At 39.8% G+C, this 24883-nt stretch overlaps 1 protein-coding gene across 2 annotated transcripts in view; it reads right to left on the reverse strand.

Moving 5' to 3' along the window:
• Window positions 1–24883, reverse strand: part of Cntnap4 (contactin associated protein family member 4) — a 279574-nt gene that overhangs the window by 94805 nt on the left and 159886 nt on the right. The window contains exons 5-9 of one of the 2 annotated variants that reach the window (XM_057753520.1): window positions 18212–18415; window positions 16576–16760; window positions 15678–15821; window positions 12580–12841; window positions 1554–1703 (exon numbers count right to left, since the gene is read on the reverse strand). In XM_057753520.1, coding sequence (XP_057609503.1) covers window positions 1554–1703; window positions 12580–12841; window positions 15678–15821; window positions 16576–16760; window positions 18212–18415 — 945 coding nt within the window. Of the gene's footprint in view, window positions 1–1553; window positions 1704–12579; window positions 12842–15677; window positions 15822–16575; window positions 16761–18211; window positions 18416–24883 lie in introns of those variants that run through there. The other variant, XM_057753521.1, reaches the window with a different exon arrangement.

Raw genomic sequence — 24883 nt, forward strand, 5'->3', positions numbered from 1 at the left:
CAATTGATTTAAAAACTATGTTCCTAGGGTAATCTCAAAATCCATCATGTTTTGTAAAGCAATTTAGTCCATAGATGAACAAATCTCAGTTTGGGAAGCAATTATATCATTTAAAATACTATTTTGCTGCTTTTTGCAGTATTGGATTACATGAGTTTTTTTCTTAAAGATTTTACTTTAAATTGTGCATACATACATGTTTCCGTGTGTGTGTGTGTGTGTGTGTGTGTGTATGTGAGTACAGGTACTGCAGAAGTCAGAAGAAGGTGCTGGGTTCCATGAAGTTGGAGGAACAGGTGGTGTGAGCCTCCAGGTGGTTGCTAAGAGTTAAATCTGGGTCCTCTGCAAGAGCAGCCAGAGAGTCATCTCTCCAGTCCCTTGTTTTTATCTTCCTTGTTTAACTTTGTTTTTATTTGTTCTTTAATTTGCACTTAACCTCTGGTGAACTGATCTGTGTCTTTATAACAATTTTTAAAAATCATTTGCATTTCATTGATAATTACTGAAATTGAAAATCATTTTTCATATCAAAATGATTCTAGAATTACTTATTATTTTTAAGATTTATTTTATTGTTAATTTTGTGTGTGACATTGTGTGTGTGTGTGTGAGTGAGTGTGTGTGTGTGTGTGTGTGGTTTACGTGCGTCGAAGATTGGAAGTATCAGATCTCCTAGATCTGGAGTTACAGGCAGTTGTGAACTACTTGACAGGGAGTCTGGAAACAGAACTCTGATCCACTAGAACATTATGAACTTGAACCACCAATGCATCTCCCTGGCCCCAGAAGCAACTATTAAACTGTAGTCACACAATAGCCAAACAACAATATTATGGAGAATGCGATGACATAACTATGTTGCTACTGCCTGCACTCCCTATGTCGAAGAGCCTAGTATTTTCACTTCAGTTTTAAAAACTCATTTTTATGCCATGAGTCTGCTTTGCCAAGCTTTTATTTCAACCAACCATCCATAAGACGGCTAAACAGTTCATTTGTTCTGTTCCCTGAGGAAAAGGCTGACGCTGAAGGCTGTTGTCCTGCTTTTATCAAATGCGCTAGTGTTTTTCTTCAACGAAGAGATCGAGTTGCTATGACTAATTAGGTTAAATTATTTGTCCATTGGCATAATATTGAGTTCTGTACTGGGCAGTGGGGAAGCAGTGAGAACCCTCTAGGGGAGCTAAGAGTCAGATCAGAGAAACACCGTAGTGACATCAACCCATCAAATCAGAGGACAGTGTACAAGGGCCATTGAACACTAGAAAAATCTAACAAGGCTTGAAAATAAGAACGGAAGAAAGTGACCTACTTAAAATAGCTCTCATTATAAAAACCATAAGCATAAGGAAGTCTGCCTTATAGGAATTCATTTTAGGTTATAATTTGTCATTTTGATCCACTCAGTATTTCCATGTTTAAAGAGAGTTAAAAAAAATACTCCTGAGTTAGCAGGGTTAGCACTTATCAACGCACGTGAGACACCATCCCCAAGACATAGAACTGGGAACACAATGGTCCAATGGACCATATGACCTGACTCCGTTTCTCACCTCCAAAATAAAAGATGCCTCCTGAATTAACCTGCTCAGGACCCAGCCAATGAGAAGCCAGGGTGACGTGTCCATCCACGACCACACTCAGGTGGTTTCTTTTAGCAGACAAGGAGACAGAGTGCCACTGGCCATCATCTAAGCCAGCACCTGAGGGGAGAAGTAGAGAAAAAGCTTTCAACAGCAAACACAAGACAGTCAGTGGTTCATGAGCAGCAGTAGACATTTCAGATCAACTGCAAGGCATGAATCTACTGAAGACTCACCTTCTCTGGGGGACACATTACAAGACAACCATGGATGCCCAAACCCCATATGTGCTGTGCCTTTTTCTGCATATATGTAACTGTGATAAAGTACAACTTACAAATTAAGCACAGTCCGCCATTAGCAGTAGTAACTCAAGACTAGAATCGAAAGAATATACTGTAAGCATCATTGAAGCCCTACGAATTGCTTACTTCTGGGATTTTCCATTTAGTATTTGCAGACCGTAATTGACCACAGTCACTGAAGCTATGGAAAATAAAGGCATAGATATCAGGCCGTCATTTGAATAAGGATATGCCTACAATCCCACCGCTTGGGAGGACAGATGATATAGGACGATTAGGAGTTCGAAGCCAGCCTAGACAACATAGTAAGTTGAGGGAGAAAGGGAAAACAAAGGAGGAGAGATTTTAGGATGTGGAGCCCTTACACAGTCAAGCAGCTAAGTGGACTCAGCGGGTTTTCGCAAAAGAGCGCATGTTGTTGGCAGGGAAAAGTGGTTATTGGAAATGAGGGAAGAAAAGGGGGGGGGTAGATTTGATCAAATTACATTTTACATCTATATGAAATTATCAAACAATAAAGCCATTAAAACCATATATTGTATACTAAATATCTTTCAAAAGGACCCCACACAGATTAAGCATAAGGTTGTATACATAGGTTTGACCTAAACCTCTGTGACCAGAGGCTTCACAGAAAGACCTTCCCTCTAAGGATAACAGTCTGACGTCAGCTCCACGGAATGTATTTACTATGACTGTCAAAGTAACACAGAGTTGATTCACCCTTACCCCCTGCTCACTCTTGCCCTCACTCTCTTTGAATGTAACATACACATTTCCAATTAGACTCACAATTTTATGTAACTATAAAACGACCATGATAAAGGTCAAGGTGCTTCCACTGAAACACAGTCTCTAGCTCTTCCTAAGGCAACACTCATGTCATTGCCCTTCCTCTCAAAGGCAAATAGCTGTGTCCTAGGTGAAGCAAGGGTAGGGAAGCTGAACTTTCTGTGGAGGATTTGCCAGTCAGTCTTACAGCCAAAGACCACCCAAGTCAGCAAACCAAAGTACAATCATCCTGTGAAGCCCGGGGAGCCATTTGTAATCACCTTATTAAACTGAGTGAGTTTCCCCCACATTGCAGCATCAAAGTGTACCAAAGCTCTCTTAAATTGGTCACATTGTTTTGTCATGAGTGTACTAAAAGGGACACAGATCCTACCAGGCTTAAAAGCACACTATCCTATCATCCAAGAAAGGATTTTTCCAGGAGCCAGTTCCGGATTGCTATGTGAAAGATACTTGAACACAGCAGCAAAGAAGGCAGATTAGATACTTACTAAAAAGGCTATTTCTGAGAGTGGACTCTACTGAAAAGATAGAATAGAGTTATAAAGCTCATGACTAAGATTAGAGTAAATCTATCAAAAGTTCCCCATTTGTCCTTCCAGTGTGACCTTTAGGAGTCTGCACTCAGAGTGGCAAACCTTTGTTTAATTACTTAACCCTTAAGTGCAGGTGCTTCCAGCTACAACTCTGGTCCCCATGTGTCCTCTAACTTGCCCACCAAGCACAGATGTGCCAAAATGAATGGCTCCAATCTGTTGTTACTCCTTGGGCTTTTTTTTTTCCTCTTAGAGTTTGTTTTTCCTTTTTCTTTTTCAATTAATTATTTTTTAAAAGAAAACCAAATATATTTTTTTCATTATACATACCAATCCAATTTCCTACTCCTTCCCCTCCTCCCATTCCCCCCACATACCCTCCTGCCCCACCCACATCCAATCCTCAGAGAGGGTAAAGCACATTGCTCTGGGGAAGGTCCAAGGCCCTCCCTCCTATATCTAGACGGAGCAAGGTATCCATACAAAGAGAATAGATTCCCTAAAAGCCAGTACATGCAGCAGGGATAAATCCTGGTGCCACTGCCAGTGGCCCATCAGGCGGCCCCAGCCATGCAACTGTCAGCCACAATCAGAGGGGCTACTTCGGTCCCATACTTGTCCCTTCCCAGTCTGGCTGGAGTTTGTGAGCTCCCATTAGCTCAGGTAGACTGTTTCAGTGGGTGAACACATCATGGCCTTAACCTCTTTGTTCATATTCTCATTCCTCTCACTCTTCAACTGGACATTGGGAGCTTAGCCCAGTGCACCGATGCCAGTCTCTGCCTGTTTCTATCAGTTGCTAGATGAAGGCTCTATGGTGATATTTAAGATATTCATCAGTCTGACTACAGGGCAAGTCAAGATTAGGTCCCCCTCTCCTCTAATGCTTAGGGTCTTTGCTGGGGTCATCCTTGGGGATTCCTGGAAATTTCTCCAGAGCCAGGTTTCTTGTTAACCCTATAATGCTTCCCTCAATCAAGATATCTCTTTTTTTTTTTGCTCTCATCTCTGTCCTTCCTCTTTCTAGACTATCCCATTACCTCATGTTCTACTCACCCCTCCCCTTCTCCCCTCATCTATTCACCCCTCCACCTTCTTTTCTCCACCCTCTCCCATGCTCCCAATTGTATCAGGCGATCTTGTCTGTTTCAACTTTCCAGGTGGATCTATTTATGTTTTTCTTAGGGTTTACCTTATTACTTAGATTCTCTAGGATCATGAACTATAGGCTCAATATCTTTTGTTTATAGCCAGTATCCACTTATGAGTGAATTCATACCATATTCATCTTTTTGGGTCTGGGTTACCTCACTCAAGATAATGTTTTCTAATTCCATCCTTTTGCATGCAAAATTCAAGATGTCATTGTTTTTAACTGTTTTTTAACTAATGTGTAAATATGCCACATTTTCTTTATCCATTCATTGGTTGAGGGCATCTAGGTACTGGCTATTACAATCAATTCTGCTATGAACATAATTGAACAAATGCCTTTGTAGTATGGTTGAGCATCTTTTGGGTATATAATCAAGAGTGGTATTACTGGATTCTGAGGTAAGTTGATTTCAAATTTTCTGAGAAACTGCCATACTGATGTCTAAAGTGGTTGTACAAGTTTGCATTCCCACCAGCAATGAATGAGTGTTCCCCTTACTCTACATTCTCTCTAGCATAAGCTAGAGTTTTTGATCTTAGCCATTCTGACAGGTGTAAGATGGCATCTCAGAGTTGTTTTGGTTTGCATTTCCCTGATGGCTAAAGATGTTGAACATTTTCTTAAGTATATTTTGGCCATTTAAGATTCTTCTGATGAGAATTCTCTGTTTAGTTCTGTAACCCATTTTTAATTGGGTTATTTAGAATTTTGATGTCTAAATTCTTGAGTTCTTTATATATTTTGATGATCAGTCCCTTTTTCTGATGTGGGGTTGGTGAAGATTTTATCCCGTTCTGTAGGCTGCCTTTTTGTCTTATCGAATGTAACCTATGCTTTACAGAAACTTCTCAGTTCTTGGAGGTCCCACTCATTAATTGTTGCTCTCAGTGTCTGTGCTACTGGGGTTATATTAAGAAAGTGGTCTCCTGTACCCGTGCATTGAAGACTACTTCCCACTTTCTCTTCTATCAGGTTCAGTGTGGTTGGACTTATATTGAGGTCTTTAACCCATTTGGACTTGAGTTTTGTGCATAGGGATAGGTATGGTTCTCTTTTCATTCTTCTACATGTTGACATCCAGTTATGCCATTGCCATTTGTTGCTTTTCAAACACCTACGCTGATGAAGTTTCTAGTGGTCAAACTCTCCTATGATTGTGAGTGAATGAGGGAATGTGCCTGCACCCGTGTGTGTGTGTAAATGCACGCATGTACATACCACATTGTGCTCATGGAGGTCGGAAGACCTCGGGTGTCAGCTCTCCCCTCTACTTGCTTGCGAGTCCTTTGTTGCTCACCATGACATACGCCAAGATAACTGACCTGCTAACTACTGCAGATTTTCCCCTATCTGTTTCCCTTCTTGCCATGGGAGAATGAGGATTACAGACATGTACCACCACATCTGGTGCTCTCAGGAATTTAGACTCAATCCTCACTCTTGTTCCACACCTGTTTTATCCACTGAATAATTGCCCCAGCCCTGATTTTGGTTCCTTCTTTAGTTACAGAGTTTGATATGCAGCCAAAGATGATTTCGAAATCAGTATCATCCTATCTCAGCCACCCACGTTCTGGGGCTCCAAGGTGTGTGATACTTTCTCTGGCTTGCATAATGATATGTTTCTAACACATGATAAAATGGATTACTATAAAGTCCATGATATATCAAGTACAGGTCTAGGGACTGAAGAGATGGTTAGTAGTTAAGAGCATGGCCTGCTCTTCCTGAGGACCAGAATTTGATTCCCTGCACCCACCCAGTACTTCACAGTCATCTGTAACTCCACCCCTGGAGATCCAATCCCCTTTCTCACCTCCAAAGACCCTTCATGCACAAGGCACACAGGCGTACATGCAGACAAAACATCCATACACATAAAATAGAAAGTGAAAATGAAACATTAAAAAATGTAAGTCTACTAAGCATGTGGATTTCTTTGTTCTGTAACCACTTCCAAAAGCTTTATGTCTGTTCTCATACTGTGGATTCATACAAATCCTGCAGAGAGATCATAGTGGTCCAAGGATTGTGCTTTGTGTAGCTGTGCCCTGGGCATCTGCTGACTGGGTACCGGACAGAATTAAACCAAAGGCTGGGGCAGGCCTTTGGAATCCCACTTTCCATATGGAAGCCAAGTTGGATTATGAACAAAAGATTGGCAGGACACCTCAGGATGCAATTTGGCCAAGTGAAATGCAATCATTTAACTGGCCAGCAGGTTAAGAACTGGGGCCACACTTCCAGAGAGGCCTTTAGAAAGCTGAAATTTGGTGTCATAGACATCATTTACCTGTGGGGTAGACTTATTGCCTGTCAACAGGATGGATTGCTCAAATTAAAACATGAGTGATCCCTAACATATTTCGATTAGCCTTACCTAGTAAATCAGACTCCACTTCCCTTTCCCACCTCCAAGTCTGATAGGATGTGTCCCCTTTGAAAGCCACACTACAGTTAAAGGGAGGAACCATGCAACTTGTTCTTTTTCCATATTAATTATATTGCCTAACTCAATCCTGTTGCTGCTTTATTAGTTATTCTTCTCATTGCTGTGACAGAATACTGGACAGCAGTGACTTAAGAAAGGAAAAGTTTATAGGACTGAAAAGATGACTCATTGGTTCAGAATGTTTGCTGCTCTTCCAGAGGACCTGAGTTCAGTTCTCAGCACCTGAACTTGGTAACTCACAATCTACTATAACTCCAGATGCCCTGAAAACCCTCTTCTGGCCTCCATGGCCACTTTCACACACACACACACACACACACACACACACACACACACATCCTTTTTAAAAAGAAAGAAGGTTTACTATGGTTTACGGCTGGATGTCTTGGCAGAATTCCTGACGATAGGCGTGTGTAGCTGAGATTATTCCCATACCAGTAGGAAAATCAAAATAAAACAAACAAAAAACAAATCAACAAACCAAAACCAGAAAGAGATCAGACCCAAGGTAACCCTCAACAGCTCAGATTCACCATCCCACTTCCTCCAATCTTCCCTCCAGAGTCAAACTTTACACGATGCCAAACATCACCATAGCTGTGGACTAAGAGTCCTAAGCCATGAGCCGGTGAAGGAGATGTTTCACACTGAAACTATTACACCCATCACTAATAATCCCTTTTCCATCCTGGGCAGCAAGACCATGGCCATGAGGAGGCAAGTACTCTACCACGGAGCTACAGCCCAGGCTCCACTCATTAGATCTGGGGAGTAAGTACATTGTTGCTATATTAATAAAGTAATAATTGCAACAATGTTCTTGAGCAATGCTTCACAAGTACTGTTTGGTGCCTTCTATGTATTACATAATTTATACCACAATGGTTATTACCCTTGTTTTAATTCTGAAGAAAATGAAGCTTTGGGAGACTAAATGATTACCGTGGGTGCTGTCCAGCTAGTAAGCAACAAAAACAAACCAGAAACCTTTGCCTGACTCTAAAACCCACAATTTTCTCTGCCTAAAAGGCAGGTGCTCTCATTATTTCTTCACGTCGGACAATCCACTTTGAGAAAAGGGAAAGGCAGGGCTGGCAATCAGGCATGTGGCTACGAAGAAGCTGAGCCGTGAGAAGCTGGTTGCCATGCAGGGCCAGGTGAAGGACCTGGAGTTATCCCACTGAACATAAGTCAATTCCCAGAATGCCAACATCAGTAGTTAGGCGACAACAGGATCAAGGGAAGAAACCAAAACTATTTCTAGGCTTTCTGTAGTGGTGAATGCCTGCCTATAATCCCAGCACTTGGAAGGCAGAAACAAGAGAAGGGCTGTAAGTTCGAGGCCAGCCTAGTCTACATAGTAAGCTCCAGGCCAGGTAGCAAGGTTTTCTCTCAGAACAGCAAAGGAACAAACAAACAAAAATACTACTATTTCAAATTCTTGGTTTTATACAACCCCCAAAAGAAATAAGATTAATGTATAAACAAGAGGCATACTAAATTTCTCCCTCCTCTAAATAATGTGAATAACTACTGTCACTGTTTAAATGTTTAATGCCCCATTGCAGGTTAATGATTTGAAAGATTGGTCTCTGGGTGATGCAACTTTGTGGCGGTGCAACCTTCAAGAGGTAGAGCCTAACTAATGGAGGCAGGTCACCAGGATCTTCTTCTGAAGGCTAGCTGCAGAACAACCCCTAAGTCTGGCCTCTCTGCTTCCTAACCAGATGTGGTGTTTAACAGGCTCCTGTATCACACATTCTGTGATAATGAAGCCTACTGCTCCAACCTTCCTTTCCCAGGATGATGGGCTGAAACTTCCCAAGGCCATGAGCTAAGCCAGTCCTTCCTCCCTTACATAGCTTCTGCCAGGAGTGGTGATGCCAGCAACACACACTAAAATGGCCATTGCAATGACTAATTTCTCTCGTGTCAGTTATTTCATCATGAAACCTTCCTTTCATCCTTCTAGATTATTATTACAAAAATACCAGATCATAGAATTATCCCCACTTCCCAAGAGCATTTCATCTACAGAAATATTCACTTTATAGACACACCAGTCAATGAACATAACCCCAGAGTGTATGTCATTCTCAATATGTCTGCATCCAATTGCTCACATGAAACTTCTTGCAACGAGCAACAGTCTCAAGGTGCTCAAATACCAAATATGTCCAAGGTGGAAGTATTTGCAATTGCAGGTGGTGGAAAGAATGGAATTGTTCTAGAGTCTTCTCTTCCTCAACCCAAGTCCTCAACCCTTGTCTCTGGGTCAAACCATATAACTGTTACACAGATCATAGCAGGAAGTGAGAAGGTTTTTATGTTTTCTCCTGTGTAATCTGCAGGCCTGTCGTAAATTGCTATAGAAACAGTCCGACAGCTCAGCTGCTCTCAACCTCTGCTTAGACTGAAGCAGGCATCTAGAAAGGAGATAGATAAAGAAAAGCACTAAGCCTGCCACTAAGGGAAGATCCTCTGCAAAGGGGCAGGAGGCAATTACATCCATCATTCAAGGAGCCCCTGAAGAGCGGCGCCCATCTCCAAATCTATCTCAGCGCTCTGAAATCACAGGACTCCAAGGTTTACTAACTATCGTCACTAGCCAAAATTAAGGACCCAGATCACTCGATAGCTCCTGTCAGGGGGAAAATATAGGGGTCATTGGTAACTATCGCTTCAGTGGAGGGTAGGAGTTTGAAGGTGACAGTTTACAGAGTGAAGAGAGAAAGAGATTAAGAAAGAAAGGGAAGGAGGTGGAACTAAAGAATGGTTTCTACTGGGGGAGACACACCAAGAGGGCTGTACCATTGCCAGGGACACCGGGATTGCAAATGTCTACCAAAACACATACTTCAGACAGCACAAGCGATTACCACAGGCAACTTCTGCTCTGGGACCAAAAAGCTTGTCCACAGGGCTGATTTTTCCAATTAGGCAAAAATGCTAAGATTATTGAAGGAACTCTGAACTTGACAGCAAAGAATTTCATTTCCAATAAGAAAATGCAACTGCATTGTTATGTTAGGTCCTTGAAGGCATCTGGATGGGTTTTGATTTGACATCTCTAACAGTGACAAGGGCTGAAAATACCTTGTGTCATGAGGGATTTCAGAGTCTTGCTAAAACGTCTCATGATTTAGGCTAATATACTATCATTAATATTTCAAGGATGGCTTAGGTTCACATAATATTTTCAAATAATTCCAAATGACAATTTGCCAACGGTACACTCCATTACAAATTTATCCTGATAATTCAGATATTTGCATAATCCAGTTCTTCATATAATTTAGTTTCTTTCACTAGGAAAGGCAAAAATATTTTTAATTTTTCAAACCCTTAGGATTGTTAATTCATATGTCTAATAACTATGAATGTTTAAGTCATCCCTATTTAATGAAAAGATTTAGTGTAGTATAGTACTCCAAATGACCCCTAGTGAAAGGTCATTTCCTATGGGAAAAGAAGCTAACCAGGCACCAACTACCATTTAAGTAATTCATTTGTAAATTAAAAAAAAATATTTGCTTCACTGAAATTCACAAAAATTAACATATATCCCATAACCTACTTGGGGTGCACTTAATAAGGCTTGACAACCAAATCAACAGCTGTATTACAATGACTTGAAATAAAGTCATGTGTAACTGTTGGACTGGTATGTCATAGTAAATCTTTTCATTACATAAGGATGGCTTAAACTTTCATAGTTATTAGATATATAATTTTGAAGGAAACTGGAAAAAAAAAGAGTGAGGAGAGTTGGTAGCCAACAGTTGCTATTTTCAGTGTAATTTACTTTACCACCCTGACACTCATAGTTAGATTCCTTATTATAAGCTATGAAAATAATCATATAAAGTCACATGATATCATAATGGATTTTGCCTTGTCCATGTTCAAACATGCATTTAGAGATTTTAAAATCACTTAGGGTACTCTATGCAGAGCTATACCTAGTAATTTATTAACCACACATTCCCGTAAAGAGGTTGGAAGTGAGCTAGCTTCACGCAGCTCACTACAGTAATGTTGTACTGAAGCAGCTGAAAACTAGGCTTGACTGTAACCACTTCAGAGGATGCTAAATGCATCACAGTACTCTACACACTAGTGACAAGCTTACATTTTTAGACTCTCATTTTAGGAGTCTCTTAATTATTCATATGACACTGATTAATTTATTTCCTTTGGTCCAGACTACAAATCCACCACATTGAACATTACATAAAAAGTCACAGCATAGTACTTCTCAAAAATTACAATTAATGCTGACTTTCTAACACTGTAACTTAAACTGTAGTGATGCAGGAACATGAATGGGAATAAAAATAAACTAACAAAGGATCCCTGTGCTGGCTGATTTTATGTCAACTTGACACAAGCTGCAGCTTTTGGAAAAGAGAACCTCGATTGAAAAACTGCCCCTACCAGATTGACCTGTGGACAAGTCTGTGGTAGGTTTTCTTGATTGATGATTGATGTGGGAGGGTCCAGTTCACTGTAGGTGGTGCTGCGCCTTGGCTAGTGGTCCTGGGTGCTCTCTGAAAGCAGGTTGAGGAAGGCATGAGGAGAAAGCCAGAAGCAGTATATCTCCATGGCCTCTGCATCAGTTCCTGTCTCCACATTCCTGTCCTAACTCCTCTGATGATGGGCTGTGATGTAGGAGTGTAAGTGCAGCAAACCTTCTCCTCTCCTGGTTCCTTGTGGTCATGGTGTCTTATCACAACCTCAGAAAGCCTAACTAAGCACCACGCTAGCACCAATTTGTATACATGCTTTTCTTACTAGTTCCAGACTCTATTTTAACTTTTCTCATTTTTTTCCTCTCCTAATCATATTCTATAAATGTTGGTCATGGTTAATATATAGGAACAGTACAGTAACTTCTATAAATTGTTTTTAAAGATCATTTATTAAATTAATACAGCAGTTTACCCCAATGTGACCTCTAGCTGCCAGGAGTAGATGCTATACTGTCCATGGAAAGCTCTGATGGAGATTCCTTGTTGAAAGCTATATAATTTTAATGAAGAGACAAATATATCCCTCACTCACAGCTCTGCCCTAGATTGAACATTAAGTTTCAAGGCACATATAAAGTCGTCTTAATTATATTACCTCTAATTGATAAAAAGGATACTATATTGTACACAAATACAGAGAACTTCAATTGGTACCTAAATGACAAAATTTTCACAAATCTTTGCCTGTTTAAAAATGTATCCAGTTTTAAATGTAAGGTAAACATTACAGGTACATTTGAATTTTAGGATAATGACAGAGATAGCTACAGGTACCAATGTGACCTCTATGTTCTACACAAAGTTGGACAATAGCTATTTAATAGTCTAATTTTTCACTGAAACATTCAGTTAATTTACTGGCCTGTTTAAGTGCCATTCACTTTTACCCCAAAACCCATTTTCTCCTGTGATGATGATGACTTGTCTGAATTGGTGGAAGGGTCATGGATATAAATTTCTATTCCCTCATCATTATAATATTAATATTATATATTATTAATATAACTCTATTAATAAAAATTTTGAACACTGGAATCGTATGTAGAAGAAAAATTGGAACCAAGTTTCTCTAAGGAAGGGTAGTGATAATCTTATTAACTCAAGTATCCATTTATTAAACAAATATTAATTTTTGATTATGCATGAAATTTATGGAGAAGAGGCACAGAGATAAGGAAATCTTTCAAACCCATATGCTTTGCCTGCAGGAATACATTTAATACCTGCTGTGATGTCACTGGGTGTCTTTCCTGGCTGGTAGAGATTCAGTTTAAGTTTCCCATCGCTGAGCAAGAGGAGAAGACCGCCCGAAACCAGCTGGAGTTCACTGAAGAGCAGAAGTCCCACTTTATTCCAGGTTCGGAATTGAAAACTGGCTGAAACGGCTTCCTCTTTGGAAGATGCTGGGAGTGCCAAGTAACTCCGGGTGCTCAGGAAAGTCAGAGGCATAGACTGCGGTTGTGAGCAAGAAAACGATGTGTTTCCCTGAGGCAGAGGACAGGAGCAGGCATTCAGCTCATTTCAGCCCATGTGGGATGCAATTTAAATACTTGTGAAATCTGATTATCAGTCTTATATTACTCTAGCCAGAAAACATTTTTTGCTGTACCATGAAGATCCAAATCTTTACCATTTATCTTAAAAGCTCTTGAAGTGTGCCCCCAGGTTTTCTCCACATTCTTCAACCTTACTATAGACTAGCAAAGTCAATGAAATCAACTTTATCAACAAGAATAAACATGAAGAAGAAATCTTGGTCAAACAAACAAATAAAAATGATTCTGTTAAAAAAATTGAACATTTACTTTATACAACAATTACGTTGTATGTTTGGTGAAATGTTAAAAGCTTAAGAGCACAAAATGTTAACTGATAATGTATGCACTAACTTATAAAATGAAGGAAATTTTAAGACCATCAAACCCTGTGGACATGGGACCAGCTATTCACTGCAGTTTGATCCTATGTTTTATTTAGGTAGCTCTCTCCTCCTGCCCTATATACAGCACGTCCTCTTGTCCATGGACAGAGGGGATCGTCGCACAAGCATTATGTAGAAATATTATTTTGAATGAAACACACACATTTCTCTATATTTCATTTTAAATTATCTCCATTTAAAAAAAAGGTAATGAAAATATAACCTTACTGGATGTTAGGAACATACCAAGAATACAGTTTCACAGAGAATTAGGAATAAAATCTTTTCCATAATAAATATTCCTGTGATGCTCTTTGGGATTTTCTGCACAACATGAGATTCAATTTACATATTTTGAATTTTAAGCAATGAAAGAAACTAATGAAAATCTATTTACATCAGCATTTTATTATCAAAGTAGTAAAGCTGGAAACTGTGCTTCTCAGAATTTCAGTCACTGACTGATTCTAAGCAAAAGTTTCCTGTAAACCTCAAATGATGACTGACCGTCAGAAGTAGAGCACCAGCCATGTCACTCCAAAGGTTTGGGGAAGCGTGTACAGTAAAGGATGAAAAGAAACCTGTGGTGATAACCACTGATTGCTTGCTAACAAGAAGACTGCAGTTCCATCTTCCAGAACCCATGCCAAAAAGCCATGAATAAGACTGGAAAAATGTCCAATGGTCAAGGAACTTGAGGTACAAACTTGATTACTGGAGTTAGGATCCCTGGAAACCCACCCCACCCTGATGCTGGGTGGGCAGGGAGGCCACATGTAATTCCAGCCTCAGCAAGCAGAGATAGGGAGATCCCTAGAGCAAGCTGGCAGACAACAGACAGGGAAGCTCTGAGTTTGACTGACAGATACAGCATCAATGAATAAGGTGGAAGAGTGATAGAGGGTGATTCTGAACAGCAGCTTTCAGCCTCTACTTGCACATTCACTCATACAGCAAAAGCATTCGTGTGCTCACCCACCACACCTATGGACACAGTGATGAGCACCGAGTGATGCTGGTTTGTCTCACTGCCCTGCTCTCCTCCACTCTATACCATCTATTCATCAAGATATCTGGTTCTGCTGGGCAGCAACAAGCCAAGCTGATGCCCACCCCAGATGTGAATCATGGATTTATAGGGACAGAAGCCACCCAGGGGCACATCTCATGCAGAAGGCTCAGAAAGCTGCCTGCATAAGCCACAAATCCTCTGCCAAGTCCAGTCAGTCCATTCACAGTTCAGCTTCAGACAGTGACTAATCTGATCTTCAATCTTCCCATGCCAGCCTTTCACTTCCTGGTTCCTCTGCTAAGTTCCACATCCAGAAAAGATGCCCTGTTTGGAATACACTCCACTATTGCTTCCCTGACTGAACCATGACCAACAGATAGAGCTAAATGTTGCCATAATTCCATGGACTTGGGCTATTAAGGAGCCCAGACAACAACACTATTTAGACAGCCTCGCAGCCACAAGATTGTAACAACCTATAAGTTCTTTATTTGTTATGAAATGACCATGACAAACACCAGTGTCTCTAGTTTCTTGTTAACACATCAGAATGCTACCCAATTCCAGAAACTGTGCTCATCTAATCTGCTGGTCAGGGAACAACTTCTTAAACAAATAAAAATAAAAATAATTAATCTACTGAAACAATAATACCTCAGCAAAACTGAAAAATCCATGACAAAATTAAAAACCATATCATGATAAAATTTAAAAATATTTCCCATACTATTTTTTTATATTTACTGTTGTATGACAGTTACTTCCAAATTAAAGCATCCCATCTAGATGGAAAGGCAGGATCATGAGATTCAAGAGGCAAACAAAACATCACAGCTTAGAAAGCTGAGCTTAGAAAATTCTGGAAGGTCTCTCCTCAATTTTATGGGAGGAGACAGCTCTGGAGCAGCAGTTTGTGCTTGGGTGGCCTCTTCTACAATGCAATGGCTTTTGGGTCATCTGTGCTCCTGTAAGCAACCTGGTACCCATACCTGTATTAATTACTCCAATAGAAACTCATTGATTCATCAAGCTGGACTTTGGTACAATCATTACTTTGGTCTTTAATGGGTTCCCTTTCTAGAATGAGGAGGTGAATGTGTGTGTGCATGTGCAAACATCTCTCACTTTCTCTGTGTGTATGTGTGTGTTGTGTCTACACAAGAAAAATCTATCATGTGTTTACTTTTCATAAAAATAAATATATGAAACATAGTCATTTTATGAATTATAATTCCCCTAAATAGAACTAATCTCCTATATGAATACTGTCAACTGGAGATAATTTTTTAAATAAGAGCCATGTCTAAAACATAAGCAAGACCCTCACAGGGCGCAATTTTATTTGGAAAAGGTGCATCTTACTCATTGCTTCATATGAAAACTCTTACCGTGGTGATGAGCTGAGGGCTGTGTTGCTTGGCCAAGCCGATGATGTCCACTCCATTATAATAGAGGTTCTCCAGGCATCCATGAAAATGTTTGTATGGCAATGACACTGATTTTGCAGGTGCTGAGATCCCTCCAAAGCTGATCTTAGAAAGAAAAATGGCATCAATAATATTGTTTAGTGATTTTTATGATAACCTGTTTAAATAATTATGATTAGAAATTATAGCAGTAATCATCACGGAGATAACTTTACAACACCACACACAGAAAAAAATTAAGATACCGACTTTTAAAAACAAATTTATGTGCATTCAGTCTTCATTTGTGTGACGGCTTGATTATCTTTCCAAGTCGCTAATCACACCTGGTTTTGATATTTATTGCTTAATGAAGAAAAATACACTTTTTGATTCACAGTAGAACTTGGTCTATTTAATAATGTAGCTAATTATGATATTTTATTTTGTATATGTTTCTAGCACAAATTGCTATTTGCATATTTAAATCAGTTGTTAATGGATTAATCTGTTTGCTGCTATCATCTCTCATAAATCTCTATTTCTCAGGGGCAGAACCCAAAAAGAAATCAGACCATGCATTCTGGATGTGCATGTGGCAATGAGATCTCATCATGAGAAATAAAATCTGCCTATGAAGTCCTGTGACTGTACATGTCAAGTAGATGATGATCATGTTCTATAATTATACATATAAATATATAATAAATGATGAGCCCCATGTTCCATATGCTAATAAGCTAAGTCATCTTAGGAATGCTTTGTCAGCCTCGAGATTTGCTCTGGAGGTTTCTTTTTTTTTTATAGCATATTTTCTATTAGGAACTTAAACCACATATGCACCATCAAATCTGTATTAATTGAAATGTAACCACCACACCTCATAATCAAGATCCAGGTAATTGAATTCTCCCTGGGCGTGGAAGTGACGCCTGTGCTCGTCCACTGTAAAGTTGACCTGTTTGCCCAGTCTCTGGATGACCACAGAATGCCAGTGCTGGTCGTCTAGAAGACTGCCCAAGGTGAGGTTGATCAGGGTGGAACTAGAGGTCAGTCTAGCTTCACCTGGGAGGAGAAATGACAACAGTGTGATTCAGTGAAAAGGGTGGGGAGCGTCTTCTTGATGGACCAGCATCTCTCACAGTAATTTGCAACCTTCTTCCATGCATACCATACTGAACACGCTTGCGGATTTAACTGAAGCTTGATTATAATGATCTCTCAACCTTGCTGTAATTTCTTCCACTGTTAATTCTTTCTATTATTATTACCCATTGCAAGCTCATTTTCTATGTAAATTTTATCTTTGCTACAAGCTCATTATTTTTACTGCTGTAATATTTTTCAATGACCCATCCCATTCTTTATGATACTAGGGAATAACTGTGGAGCTACGTCAGAGTTATAGGCAGAGCATCCAAAGAAGGGTTTGTGCAGCTTGCAAACATGAACCATTTGGGCATTTGTTGGAGGATATTTGATGCCACTATGAACCTTGCGTTTGCATTTTCTTTAATTAAATAAAATTAATCTTGGGTCAGGAGGCTGAGTTGGCAACTAGTTGACAGAAAGTAATCATAGAACATCAGAGGGTACCTAGGAGAGACAGAAACAGGAAGTAGTAGGGTGGGGTTTGGAGTGGTATAGTTTTTTTCTGGGGTGGCAAAGCAGAAGCACAGGTCTTCCATGGACACAAAGAAGGAGAAGGGTTAGGTAGTTGCTACTCAGCCTCTCTGGGCTCTCAGGTTTTCACCCCAGCCTTTGAGTCTCGAGTCTTATTCATAATTAGTATGAAAGTGATTTGGTTAAAGCTACCTTTAGGGGGAGCAACAGGGTTGGTGGCTGTGGGAGCACAATTCTCCCCAGGTGCAGCCTGAGCAGCCAGGCTGCTGCGAGACAAATAGGTTGGTAACAGCAGAGTTGCATTTGCTGGCTGACATAGCAATAGATTAAGGTGCAGGTACTAAGCCAAAATTAAAATAACATTTGGTGCCACTCTTTGGATATCAAATATAGTAGGCTTTCTTGGACCAACAGCCCCCAAATCATGGCATGGAGACTTATTATGAATTATGAATGTTCTGCCTTAGATTAGGCTTGTTTCTATTTTCCTGCTTCTTCCATGTCTGGTTGGTGGGCCTCTGGCCAGCTGGTCCCTGACTGGATGGATGGCTGGCTCTCCTTTTCTCTCTGCCTGCCAGCACTGCATATTCCTCCTCTGCCTACCTATTGGCCATCCAACTTTTTATTAGATCAATCAAGTGTCTTAGGCAGACAAGGTAAAACAGCAACACACCTTTACCTAATTAAACAAATGCAGCATAAACAAATGCAACACATCTTTCCATAGTTAAACAATTATTTATTCTATAGTAGGCACTGGGTATACACAAATGTCCTTCAGTGGGAAAATAAAATACTTTGAATGTTAAAAGAAGTGAGCTATGAAAACATCAAGTTACATAAGTGACAATCAAAGAATCAGACCTTCCAAGAGCATCACCAAGTAGCTTTACCTGAATTAATAAGTAAGAAGAGTTTTCCTCTTCTTAACTCCAATGAGATATGATCTCCAGCAGGCCCTGCCCTGTGCAGAAGGATCCCATCACTCTCCATGGTTTTAAATTTCAAAGAAATGATATCTCTTATTGGACTCAAGGAGTTTTGATCAAATCTGTAGAGAAGGGAGCTTTTTCCATCCAGATCAATCACCACTGACCCTGGAGACAAAGATAGTGAAAGTCATCATTCTATGGATAAATATGGTTTGCACCGAAGCATGTTAACTACTAAGGTGTATGTGTGCGTGTAATATCATAGCAAAAAATACCTAATCCTATCAAAAACCAAAACTGATTCAGTTCTATCTAGATCATTTTAACTACTCACAAAATTCATGATTTAGAAATATACTTTAAGTGCATGCCACAAATTTTCTTATGTTACTAAAGGCTAGCCCTATTCTACAACAAAGAAAATCAGATTGCAATTTATATATATTGTAATTTATTATATATATATATATAATCACTTTATAATACATATTTAAAAATCAATAGTTTAATATTGGAAATTGGTTTGGTTATCTCAAAATTCTACCAGGTATGTGTCATACCTATCAAAGACAGATATGTCTCTCAGACACACACATGTATGTCTCTGTGTGTAGTTTAGAGTTATAAAATACCACTTCAAGCACACTGTAAATTGGCCTTGTGCTCTGTCTTATCATATTATTTTCATGACTAAGTGATAGCATTTAAGTACAAGACTCTTTTCTGTTTTCTCAAGGGCATCATTGGAAAGCCATTATCCTAATGGTATTGTGAGGTTTGTTCTACTGCGTTTATGCCATACTTTGACAGCAGCCTGTTCCTTTAGCTACCTGACCGTGTCTTACCTACTCATTGTCAAGCTTACTCTTATTCAGCTCATCTTCAAAAAGATGTCATGTGATACTGGTAACATAACAGTACATGTGTCAAAATCAGTTTGCACCCCAGAAAATGAAACCAATAATACTCAGAAATCCTCACTGTATTTTCTGTTTTACAAAGCAAAGTTTTTTTTTTAAGCAATTACCCTGAGAGTACTTTATATAAGAAATGAAGGGGTTAGAGAAACCCAATAAAATAAGAAACTGTTTTTTAACGGGGAAGCTGACTTCTTTCGGTCAACAACATGACAGTATAGCTTACTCATCATGTTTTATCTGATGAAATTATTATAGTAACTTCTATGCCCAAATATGTATTGATTCAGACTACCCACTACACCATGGAAACTGTTAGTTACCCCCACCAACCCTAAATGTTTTCACTATTCTATGAAGCTTTCTTCTGAAGACCCGGGGGTCTGATTGTTTTTTACATCTTGTTAATATGCTTATAAAGAATTTATTCGCCAAGTACACATGAATAAACATCACATTCCTTAGAAAGAATAATGTTAGCTGAACAATCATTCCTTGTTATATAACCGAATGAATGTGTATGGTTAAAACATAACTCTTTGTCAAACACAAATGATGTTTTTTTTACCATTATTAGATAGCAATAAATTAAGAAAAATTTCAGCCAGATAGACTTTAAATGCTGACACATTTGGAGTAATGCAGTTATCTCTGAGTTATCGCTGAGTTATCTCTGAGTTAATGTATTGCTTAGAGGCAACTATCGGAGTAATGATTTTATTATAGATAAAGACTATTTTTGGAATTAGCTACCAAGAGATTTTTCCCCCATAAAAACAGACCATGTTACTTTAGCCTACTATTTCTTTTTTTTCTTCTCTTTTTCACTATTGTTATTATTACATTATAATGGTTGTATCCATCTTCCATGGCACCTCAAGCTTTGGGGCCTGGAATATTTCCGTCAGCAAAATAAGGTAGTGAAAAAAAAAATCTTGGACAATTGATGCCTAAAGCAATGGTGTAATGTTTTATCCCTCAAACTGAAGCCACTTGCTATTTTCTCTGACTCTTTACCTACTTCCGACTTCACAGGTACATGGTTATGCATGTCAATGAAGTACTTAGTATAAACATACTTGTCCTACCATGTCAGGGGTACTGTGCACTAAATATTCCAGGTAGAAAATATTCAAGATAAGTATGCCAACATGGATCTTACACACAGAGAAGACAAGCAAATATATCCACAAAACCGTTACAGGCTGTAACAGACATTCTGGGGGAGAAGAGAAGGCCAACTGACTGAGATGCTGAGAAGGAGCTTACTCAGGTGTCAGACTTAGAAATTCGAGTCTCAGGCAGGTCCTTATATGTAACCTCGCCTCTCTCTATAGTTTCCAACGCATATCTTCTCCTCACACACTAGATTACATTTGTGGCATCTAATTTCAAGAAGTCTATGTATTCTCCCAATATGTCCATGTTCACTGCCATAAATAAAAATCTGAGGATTGTTGAGAAACCGGTATGACAAGAAATAATTTAATGCTCTGAAGTAGAAGGTAGAATCCCTTCAACAAAGGGGCCCCTGAAGAAAAAATTACAGAAATATGGAAATGAGTATATTTGAGAACAATCACATCACACATGTATGTAAACAATGTCTTTTGGAAGGAAAGAATGGAAAGCAGTCACTGTGCTCCCTGACATTTTCATGTTAACGTTATGCTCATTGACAACCATCCCCCTTTTATTATTATATTTACAGAGTTATTCATGTAACTATTTGACACGTGAAACCATCAGCACAAAGCACTATCTTATGATACATGAAACACCCTAGTTCTTTTTTTTTTCCCCACTTGATACAAGGTAGAGTTGTCTGAGCAGAGAGAACCACGGGTGCAAAAGTGCCTCAATAAGACTGACTGGAGCAAGCCTGTGGGATATTTTCTTAATTAGTGGTTGATGTGGGAGAGACAGGCCACTGTGACTTGCTCAGCCTGTATTCTTATGCTTGGCAGAACCACCCACTCTAGGATGTATAAGAATACAGAACAATCAAGGTACAGAGAGAGAACAAACCAGAAAGAGGCATTCTTCTGTGACTCAGTTTTTGTCTCCAGGTTCCTGCTTTAGGTTCTTGCCCTACCTTCTTTGATGATGGGATTGTAATGTAGGAGAATAAGTGAAATCAACTCTTTCCTCCCTAAGTTGCTTTTGGTCTCTCTCTCTCTCTCTCTCTCTCTCTCTCTCTCTCTCTCTCTCTCTCTCTCTTTCTCTCTCTCTCTCTCGTGTGTGAACAGAAACCCTAACAAAGACATAAAAAACAAATGATAAAAATATCTGAAACTAACTTCTCTAACCCATCACCTCCCTCTCACAAAAGACCTTTCTGATTACATGGGGTCCCCAGAATAAACCAGGGAGCCCACCCCCCAGCAATTGCATCTTTGCTGCATAAGGCACCACGATATTTTTACATTTTGGTTTTAGGGACTAAGATTTGTGTCCTTGTGGTAAAATACTTGACAGATAAAAAAATATGAGAGCAGAGATTTATTTTGTCTCCTGGAGTCCTAAGGACTCTAGCATGGCAGGGAAGATAAGATCTGTGACACCAAAGTATCATGGGGGCCAGGCAAACCAGGCCAATATGAAACCTTCACAGGCCTGAACCTTGTGGCTGACTTCTGCCAGTCAGGCCCCACCTCCTAAAATTTCTACAGCCCTCCATAAATACTGCCAACATCACAGGGACACATGCTCAGATACAAGCCCCCGGAGAGGGGGGGGCATCTCGTATCCAAACAATAATAGTAGGGGTGTTTCTTTTTTCTGTCTCATAGCAAATTACTTAACCTCTTTGTCTTGCTTCTTCATGCATGAAATAAGAGTAACAGTATATTCTCCACAGATTTGTTGTATGAATGTTTATCCACATAGTAACAAGTAATCAATGAACACTCATTGCTGCTAATGCTAACCTATTATTTATTATTAGAATATTGAGCAGGAAAAGAGGTGCTCAAAATAATTAAATACTTGAGTTGATTTCTGATTCTTTAAAACAATGAATTTCTGAAGAGTGCACACAGGCACATACACACACAAATATACATACAAACACACACATACTCATATACACGCCTATGCATGCACATACACACATGTACATAGCACTCATGCACACACACACATACATCACACACATACTCATATATACATACCCATGCACACACGTACATGTATGTATCCACATACAGGCACACCCATGCAGACACACACACACACACACACACACACACAGTGCTCCTCAGTATCAATATCATTGCCAAGTTGTACAGAGAGGATGATTTGAGGCAGCTGTGGGTTCTGTGGCTCTCTGTCAGCTCTGCTTGAGCTGACACACAGTAACAGTTGTGGGTGACCTGAATCCTCCTCAGTGAATACTGCCATCTGAAATCTGCTTATTTAAAGCTACAATTGAGGAAAGAGGAGACTCAGAAAGACTGTAGGCTTGAACCCAGTCACCTGGTGACTCCATATATAGTCTGGCTTTCCTTATATGATGCAGAAATGTAATCTTCCGTGGAATGGAAAGCGCTCTGACAGAAAATATAGAAACGTCTTTCAGGGAGCTGTGTCGAAAGGAATGCTCCCGAAACGGGCATTCTGCCGTCCTTCCTTGAGCCCATATTTATGGAGAGGTCTCTGCGAGAACAAAGCAGATGAAGTGTTGCAGGAAAGCAAAGCACATGCTTTCATATTGTTCAAAGAGCTTATCATCTACGGGAAGACACACATCCCTGAGATGTGATTAGTCATGCCCTTGTTCAGAGCTCTACTTCCGGATCAGGGAAGGGTCCCCAGAGCTGTCTGAGATGCATAAGACAGTCGCTCTGCAGCAGCCTCCAAGAAGGATGTCCATTGGGCTGTGGAAATGCTGTACCTCTTGGAGTAGCAGGCGCTGTCTCTACCTGCACATACTTCACATGCAAGCCCACTTATCATTCTGATATATTGCCCTGCACCTGACTCTTCCTACCCCACCCCTGCACCCAGTCCTGCACCCTCCAAAAGTCTGAGCATTTTTGAATCCTAAAGGGCTGTCACTTTTCAAAGCAATAGTCTCCCCACCCCAAGGAGATTACTAACAAAAAGAGAGTTTAATTTAAATGGCCCAGCCATAACAAAAAGCAAACTGGGCTGCCAAGATGGCTCAGCAGTTAAAGGTTCTTGCTCTGCGAACTCAGACGACCCACATTTAATCTCCAGGCCCCACTTGTAGAAGGACAAGAGCTGATTCCTGCAATTTGATCTTTATTCAGGAGCATGCCAGAGAATGCCTGGGCATACAAAGAAACATAGTAAATGATTTTTAATTTTTTTTAATTAAGTAAAGCTAAAAAAATTAAAGCTAAGATATTTGTTTCTTGGGTGTTCCATAAACGTTCACCATCTTAAGCTCTGCCAGGTCACCACTGAATTAGAAGCTCTAGACTCCTAACTTGAGACCTGGGAATGTAGGTTCCCCCATGAGGCTGACTTAGATTACAACATCAAGATTTGACTGGAAGAACATGTAGGTTACAGAGGCCTATTTTCCGAAATCAAATAACCTCATTGCCTACTGAATTGTACCGGGGAAAATGAATACGCTTTATTTATTTATACTACCATTGGTTCTTGTAGAAAGTTTCAGAGGTTTGAGAGATTTTTTTTTCCCTGAAAGATACTTCAGGACAAATTGATTCTGCAAGTTATCCTATGAATCATACTATTATTGATGAGGACAGATGACTAAAACCTTAAAAGAAAAGGATTGGAGTAGAGTATGCATGAACTGGAAAACCATCCCTCCAATAAGAGAAAATTAATTTTATTTAAAGGTCATGAAAGGATTCTTCATGAAAAAGATAATTAAGTTTTCTGTTCATTTGGGGAGAATTACCTCCAAAATATAAATTAAATCAGAATTTTTCTTTAGGGACTGGAGAAATGGCTCAGCGGTTAAGGGTTCCTGCACAAGACACTGTTTTGAATCTCTGAACCCATGTCAGGCTTCTTGCAACTAATTACAGTTTTCGGGGGCCTGGCACCTCCCTGTGGCCTCCAAGGGCACCTTCACTCAGCTGTGCATATACTCAAATACACACGCATGCCCACATAGTATGCATGCACACACAACTATGAAAAGAGTTCTGTCCTTAAAGATCAAAGAATAAAATTAATATAGACCTTCCATGAGCAAGAGAAAGGGGCTATAGGCCAAATTCTTCTCGGTTAAAAGTGAAGTCAGCATTTAACAGCAATCAATCATACTGTTTATTTGAGAATTATTACCCATGAGTTACTAAACTAAGAAATGAATCAGCTGGAGTCACTGTTAAACTATTCTAGAGTGAGACATTCAAGCAGCAGGGTGATGAATAGGCACTTGGGACCTGCATTACTGAATCAGCTTGGAGACCAAGCACTCAAGAAATCAACAGGAAGTGGGTGATACTACTTTTGCATAGAAGCATAAAAATGCCCAGGATGATTTAAGAAGGGGCTTCTACTTTTAAAACAACCCAAACGAATACCATGAAACGGAAGGAGACATAGAAGCAAGCTCTACACAGAACCACAAAGAACAGTGACTCTTTTGCTGTAGCTCTAAATAGACAGAGGTAAAGTCAGCATTACGCTGAGGGACTGAGGGGCTGTCCGTGACTCCTGCACTTTACTATCAATCTAAACTAACTTTCCGGGTAGACAAAACCCTCAG

This window comes from Chionomys nivalis, chromosome 21 (genome assembly GCF_950005125.1).
Source record: "Chionomys nivalis chromosome 21, mChiNiv1.1, whole genome shotgun sequence".
Taxonomy (NCBI): Eukaryota; Metazoa; Chordata; class Mammalia; order Rodentia; family Cricetidae; genus Chionomys; species Chionomys nivalis.